Below are 7585 nucleotides of genomic sequence, written 5' to 3'. Positions count from 1 at the left end.
CCGGGGAAGAAGGCAATTTAAAAGCATTCTTCTTTTCTGCATGTTTTTGAAAAAGCGATGTAATATCTCCATCTTTCTTTATGATTCAACAATCTACAATACAATACTACAATTTAATCTCACAATGCATAAGAGTTCAAGATTTTAAAACTAAAAATTGAAAAAGGTAGACAAGTAGAAAACCTACAACTAAAATTGTTGCCTTGTGTTGGCGCGGGCGGCTGATCGGCTCGACGACGGCTCCTCACGGCGGCGGCCGGCGGCACACGAACAGCAGTCAGGCGTCAGCAGGTCAGCACCAGGTCGACGCGGCGTCGCGCCGCGGCGGCGTGGGCGTGGGGGCGCGGGCGCCGCAGCAGGTCGCGCGTGGGCTGGGCGGCTGGCGGCGGCGTGGCTTTGCCTCTGTGATCGGCCGGTTGCTCGCGTGTCGCGTCACGGCGTGGTCTCGTCGCTGTGGCTAGGGCAGTGGCTAGGCTAGGGCGATGTGGAGAGACCGAGAGAGACAGATATAGAGTTGCGTGATCGCGTTGGATCGATTCGATACGTAGTTACGTACGCGCGCGTGTGGGGGCCTGTGGTGCCGTCGTTAGAGCCTGGGGTAGGGAGGGCGTGCGGCTAGCGAAGGGGATTATATCGCTTCTTTTTTTTCCTTTCGCTGGGCCTGTGGTGCGTCTTCTTTCGCTGGGCCTGTGTGCCGTTGTTAGGGCGTGGGGTAGGGATGGGATAGGGAAGGGGATTATATCGCTTCTTTTTTTTTCTTTCGCTATTTTTTTTAATAATAGGGGAATCCATCGCTGTTTTTTATTGTATCCGCCATTGAATATAGCACAATTAGTTCAAATCCAGCCAAAATTTGTTCGAATTTTAATTATTATTTTTGGGGGGCTGAAATTTTAGAACCCCACCCCACCTCCCCACCAAAAAAATGCCTTTCCACAATGATATAACCCTGCTTGCGATAACAAGAGATAGGCAACTATTGTTCATACGTCAGAACTTTCTTCCAAAAAGCGATTCTTTTTATGGCGGAATAAGTCTATTTTTTCTCCCTTCTCTTGTATTTGGTCAAATCACATATCTCAACCGCAAAATTAGATATAACACATCCCCAATCTTAAAAACCTGTGCAAATTGATTATTTCAGTGGTTTTGAAAGCGATTTTGCTGACGTGACAATGTTAAATTGATCTAAGTATACTGACGTTAATTAGCCAAAATTAATTGACCAGCAAAACTAAATAAAAAAACTAAAACCGTATAGTATTCTTTTAGATCCGGCACGAGAGCATAGCACTAGTTTACAAATTTAGCCACGAAAACGAGCGTGCAACCTGCTAATTAACATTAATAGATTTTATGATGAAGAACCACACCAATCCTAGACCCATCAATGTTCATTGTCGTTCATTGGGTAGTACCTAAGTCTTGCAGACTACCAGTACATCGTTATACCAAGGCAAACTAAATAGTACATGTACAAGAGCATGTACAAGATCAGTTGTACATTTTTTATTGTTATACCAAGGCAGCACTTCTTGAGATGGAACAGCTTACATTGACATCGTGTTATCACACCAACACGAACTTGCGACCAAGTTTCATGGACCTTTCCCTCCATCGCTTCTTCATGGCAGCCGTCCAACTAATCTTCACCTGTAGCTTATAAGGGCCTTGCTCGAGAGTGCATTCTTCATCATTTTGTCCTAGATAGAGCTCAAATTCAACCTCGTCTTCACCCTCAAAAACACATATGTTGAGCACAAGTATATCTTCCAGTTCAACAGCTACAAAACGACGAGTTAACTCGACAGATCCATCAACCCCAAGTACTGTCTTAGTGCCTGCCACTTTACTGTCATACAGAACGATTTTGTTTTCATGGTCTTCAGTTGTCCAAGCAGTTACTTTGCCATTGAAATTGGATACAACCCCTTGAATGTTGACTGCAACACAAGCTTCTATGGCTGATTCAACAGGCGAATACACCAAAATGACAGTACTCAGACAGCTTCGTAGCCATAAAGTCACGGGTCGAATTAGACAAGCATCAGCATGGTGTTCACGCACACCTTTGCAAAAAACTTTGTCAACATCACCATCCACCCTAACCTTCAGATGGAACTCAAAATACACTCTATCTAATGCACCAAGTGCACGATTAGGTCCTGTCAGTGTTAGTGTATCCTCCTGCACATGTATCAGTCAAATATAAAACGCTAGCAACATTTTGAAACTCTTATATATATGTTCAATTGAGCAACACACCAACCAATGAAAAATTTATAATTTCCTCATTCAAAAAATGACTTCGGATAGTGACAGTAACTCGTAAATATAAACCACTTTTAATTTCTATTACGGATTTTTGAAGTTCGATATTACAAATCCCTTTCCTTACTACTTTCAAGCACAACATGTGTTTTTTATATATTTCACGTTCTAGTGAATATAACATATGTCAATTTGATAGGCGCTAATTACTTGAATGCATGCACAGTTAGGCTTGGAAAAGTACATTAACATGCATTAATGCTTTTTTCCTGCATTTACTGTTGGAGAGAAGCAAACATATTTTTGTAAAAGTAAATAATTTCTAATAATCAAGGACCAAATTTTGTCATAAGTTTTACCTCATTGAAAAACTATTTAGTAAACAAGGATCAAATGGTTCATAGCAATATGGTATTAAATAGCAATTTGGATTTGATCAGTAAATAGTATTAATCTAGTAAGGAGGGGATGAATTGGTTACAAACCAGTGAAGTGATGAGCTGGGGATCATCCCTGTCACGCCTGAACAAATAGACACACCTGAAGTCATACTCATCCCTAGCCAACACAGTGCCAAATACGCTGATAGGGTAACCCACATCAGACTCGGTCACCTTGATAGATGAGATATTCATAGAGTGCACCATCCATGTATATTCCGAGCAATTGAGCGATTTGACCGGTGGCCCACGCCCAAGTTTTGCTGTCATGAACAGATACAAATATTCAAATAGTTAGAGAGGATGCATACAAATATTGCTTGGACAATACGGATACTACACACAAGGATGATACTCGAATGGATGTTCACACTCTTTATCAAGGTCAAATAAGGCTATGTTCCGAAAGCAAAATCGGGTAGGAACATAGCGACCCAGCTTGAGGTTGTACTCAGTGATCTCCCAGCAGCGAACCATGTGAAGAACCTCAACCACCTTAATGAGCTCCGACTCCTCCTTCACAGAAGCCATGTGACCTTGCTCAAGCTCCTTGGCAGCAGCCATATCACCTAGCTCGACATCCCTAGCGTCCCGCTCATGCACCACGTCCCTCATCTTGGTGTTATCAACATCCATAGTGCACCGCTCATCCACATCCCTCATCTCGTTGTTGTCCCCATTCTTGTCACTCGTGTGTTTTGTGAACGGACTTCCAATCATAGCTGTATAAAAAACATTGTAGTGAGATGGACAAGCTCAGAGGGATTTATAGATATAAATATAATACATATATGCTGACTCAATCAGATGAGCAAATAAGAAAAAAAAACAATATTATAATATACTTACATAAATCTTTCTCCAAATCGATGCGACGACGACCAGAACAATCCACAGGTAGAGCCTTCCCCTCCAGTGTGAGCTCCCGCTTACGGTTAGTCACAAGAACCGGCAGATTCTGCCCATCCACAGCCGCGGCCGCCGCACCACCACCATCGGTGTCCATACCGACCTGCTTGCTCGAGTCCGCCATCTTTGCTGCTGAAGCCGATGAAGAAGAAAAGATACATGGGTGAGATTGATTGAGGGAGAGTTCTTTCCTTTGGTTGTGGCCACGAGAGAAACACGATAAATATAAGGGACTGCCTTAGTGTCACTAATTACACTAAAATTTCCTAGCGTTAGAATATAATATGGGAGAGAAGAAAAAACAACACAAAGCAAAAATACAGTTAGTAGAAGTCATAACTAACAAAACTAGGTGTCAGCCATAGCTAACAAAACTAGGAATTCCTAGTGACCAACATCATTACTCATTTTCAGTGAACTAACAAAACAAGGAATTCTTAGTATCTAACGAAACAGTATGTACAAATTTCACATAGCTATTTATATGGACTGGTCATGATTTTAGGAGATGACAAGACTAACAAACTAGGTGTCGTTAATAGCTAACAAAACTAAACACTAGTAGACGATAAAACTAACAAAACTAAGAACTTCTAGTAGCCGACAGAATTACGCATTTTCAGTGAACTATCAAAGCTAGCAATTCCTAGTATCTAACAAAACATTATGTGCAAATTTTGCATAGCTATTTAGATCGACTGGTCATGCTTTTAGGAGATGACAAAACTACGTACTGTTAGTAATAATATTACTAGTTGACAAAATTAAGTACTTTTAGTGAACTTAATTAAAACCCTGCATTACAAAACCGACACAATGTACTATAGGTTGATTTGGTTTGTGGCCTAAATAAACCTTACCAAATTTTGTCAGTGCCAAATTTTGGTAAGTTTTGGCATGACTAATTTTAGTAAGGCAAAATTATATTTGGATTGAAGTCATAACAGCCTAAGTTCACTATTGAAATGGCCTATTTTCTTAGGCATGCCAAAATTTGGCTTCAAACCAAATAGACACTAAACACTATTGAAATTGCCAAATATTGGTAAGCCTAATTTAGGCCTCAAACCAAACCAGCCCTATGTTTTCTTGATTACACAACAGAACTAGACTATGCTAGATGAAATTTAAACAAAATAAATAAATCATAAATACAAAACTAGAGCAATGTCTGGAAATTAACTAGAGTAACATGTAAATCAGAAAAATATAAAACTTTAACACGGAATACTAATTACTCATAATAGCTAAAAAGAGAGACCTAGCTGTCAAGACATTAGAAATCAAGCACTGTTAACTACAAAGTCACTAGCTTGTCCAGTTGTCATTATGAAAATCTAACTGATGCAAGACCTGTATTCCAAAGACAATATATTGCTGCAATTTTCAGCACTTAAAAATTTCGGAAGATATCAAAAACTCTATCTTTATATAGCAATATGTAAAGAATGGAAAAGCAACCATACAGTGTAAGACAATCAGACAAAACAATCTTAAGAGAGAATTCTTGGCTGGTTTGCTTGTGCCCTGCCAGGAAGGGGCAGATCTAAAAGCAGCCAACGAGAACTCCCCCATCCCATCCCCCTTCCCCTAACTCCATTATTCATTCTCTCTGAATGAGATCAGAAGCCTCTACCTCCCTAACTCCATTCTCTCTAAAGCAGATCAGAAGAAAGAAAAGAAATATATCAACAATCCTCCATTATTCATTCTCTCTGAAGCAGATCAGAAGCCTCTACCTCCCTAACTCCATACTCTCTAAAGCAGATCAGAAGAAAGAAAAGAAATAAATCAACAATCTTTATAGATTAGACAACATTGCCAATAACAAAGGTTAAACTACATGGGGTCACATTCATTTCACACAAAACTTCTGCAGCGATCCTATTAGTATGATTGGCAAAATCAAATTTTATGACAGAGCGTGGGGGCCAAACCAACATGAAACTGAGTACAAACAATCCCTAAACTCCATTACGAATCAGAGAAATTCGGAGCAAGAAGCTAAAGCTAACAAAAGTACCTCGAAAAGAGGCGTGTAGAATCCGATAGGCACGCCGGTGGACTCCGTCCTGGCTGCCGCGCCCACCTGGAGGAGTCGTCGGTGCGTCCGTGCCACGGCCGGCGCGGCGGAAGCGAGAGACCCGCAAGTACGGCGTTGGTGAGAAAGGGCGACCAACGGCTGCGACGAGGACGCCCCGACGGAGGAGGAGTGCAAGGGCGCTGGCACTCCGGCGGCGGCGGCGACCAGTGGGATGGCGCAGCTGTTCCCCCTCACTCCGGCCAGATTCGGGTTAGGGATAGTGATATGGATTGCGATTGATAACGCGTCCTAAAAGATTTGATCGAGGAGATTTGTTGCAATTTCATCGCATCCGAAAAGGATCGGGGAACATACAGTTGCCTCGGACGCCGCAGCTCAGAGGAGGAAAGAGGCGGCGTCGCGGCAAGGAATAGGAAGAGCAACCTGATCGGACCCCTCCACATTGATTGATGCAATGCGCCAACACAAATTTTGCCAATCAATTCCATGAATCAAGGCTAATCAAATCCTGTGAATCGACCAAATCAATCTTTTTTTTTCTCTTTGGATAAAATCCTTTTGATCTTCTTCCTCTTTTTTATCTTCTTCCCTACAATGCCGTTATAGAGTAGTACTCCACTCCATATTAGTGATAGACAAAAAAAAAAAAAAAGACCTTAAGTCAATTCAAGAAGCTATGGGCACGCCAGCGGAAAGGGTAACGGGCGATCGATCGCTGGCATTTCTTCCCTTTTTTTCTTTTTTTTTTCTTTTTCCTCTCTCAGTACATACACTTAAAGTTTGTAGAGCGAATGTTTATAAGTCAAAAGTTTATATACCCGATTCAAATTCAAATATTTTATATTTTCCTCTTTTACTAAGTTTATATACCTAAAGTTTATACATCTAAAGTTTATCTACCTAAAGTTTGTAGAGCGAATGTTTATAAGTCAAAAGTTTATATTCCCGATTCAAATTGAAATTTGAATTCAAATATTTTATATTTTTCTATTTTAATAAGTTCATACACCTATAGTTTACATATATAAAGTTTATCCACCTAAAGTTTGTAGAGCGAATGTTTATAAGTTAAAAGTTTATATACCCGATTCAAATTCAAATTCGAATTCAAATATTTTATATATATAATATTTCTATACACAAAATTTATGCATGCAAAGTTTACGGTATAAAGTCTATGCACGTGAATGAGAGTATTAGATTTTTTTTCCTGATTTTCTTTTACTAATTTTTTTAAAAAAAATTTATAATGTAATAGAAAAGTAAAAAAGAGAGATGAAAGAGGAGTATTTAGTAGGGAGGAACGGGTGATCGCTGGGAGGAGAGAGGAGCGATCACCCGCCCCCTAGCAAGTAGTAGCAACCCCCCTGGCCGCTGGCCTCTTCACCCTTTTTCCTCTTTCGGATGTTGATAAAAGGCACTTTCTGAGCGACACTGTCCGAAGCAACTCTTCAAGAACCCAAACCGGAACACGGACGGAACCAGATTCGGTCATGGGCTCATGGCATCCGCATGATGGGACTCTCGAGTTGCACAGCACCAACCTCCAAATAAAAACCGCAGCCCTCCCCCCTCTAATAACATCGCACAGCGCGTCACGGTCGACGAAACCCGCGGCTCGCAGGAAGAAAACAAAGCAGCAACACATCGGACGACTACCGGTAACGACGATGGCTCTGCCCACGCTGTGCAAGATGTTCGTCGGTGGCATTGGCCCTTACACCGGCGATGAGGACCTCCGCCGCCATTTCCGGCAGTTCGGGTACGTGGCCAGCGTCCACATGCCCATCGATCGCCACACCGGCCGGCACCACGGCTTCGCGTTTATCCAGTTCACTTGCCTCGAACACCTCATCAATGCACTCGCCTATCGCCACACCATCCACGGCCATACGGTACGTACTCATTCTGTGCTCCTTTT

The 7585-nt window shown here is 41.6% G+C and overlaps 1 protein-coding gene across 3 annotated transcripts; it reads right to left on the bottom strand.

Moving 5' to 3' along the window:
• Positions 1–1219: 1219 nt before the first annotated feature.
• LOC127765188 (uncharacterized) lies at positions 1220–6261 on the bottom strand. Of its 3 annotated transcripts, XM_052290038.1 has the most exons (6): positions 5644–6261; positions 3561–3752; positions 3067–3433; positions 2886–2974; positions 2757–2793; positions 2045–2187 (listed from the first exon to the last, which is right to left on the bottom strand). In XM_052290038.1, exons 2-6 carry the CDS (start codon positions 3742–3744, stop codon positions 2175–2177), a joined length of 690 nt encoding a protein of 229 aa, XP_052145998.1. In that variant the 5' UTR covers positions 3745–3752; positions 5644–6261; the 3' UTR covers positions 2045–2174. The 3 variants fall into 3 exon arrangements, with proteins under 3 accessions (XP_052145997.1, XP_052145996.1, XP_052145998.1); XM_052290037.1 differs by having other exon boundaries at positions 1220–2187; positions 2757–2974; positions 3056–3433; positions 3561–3749; positions 5644–6258; XM_052290036.1 differs by having other exon boundaries at positions 1221–2187; positions 2757–2974; positions 3056–3433; positions 5644–6258.
• Between the last annotated feature and the right edge of the window lie 1324 nt (positions 6262–7585).

This window comes from Oryza glaberrima, chromosome 3 (genome assembly GCF_000147395.1).
Source record: "Oryza glaberrima chromosome 3, OglaRS2, whole genome shotgun sequence".
Lineage (NCBI taxonomy): Eukaryota > Viridiplantae > Streptophyta > Magnoliopsida > Poales > Poaceae > Oryza > Oryza glaberrima.
This window is presented reverse-complemented; position numbering and strand designations above follow the sequence as displayed.

Bases quoted from the DNA above. Each gene is read 5' to 3' on its own strand.
- LOC127765188 (XM_052290037.1), bottom strand. From the start codon at position 3,744: ATGGCGGACTCGAGCAAGCAGGTCGGTATGGACACCGATGGTGGTGGT. The intron at 3,434-3,560 runs GTAAGTATATTA...TTTTTTATACAG, and splicing joins CGATTTGGAGAAAGATTTAT to CTATGATTGGAAGTCCGTTC. The intron at 2,975-3,055 runs GTGTGTAGTATC...TGTTCATGACAG, and splicing joins TCCATTCGAGTATCATCCTT to CAAAACTTGGGCGTGGGCCA.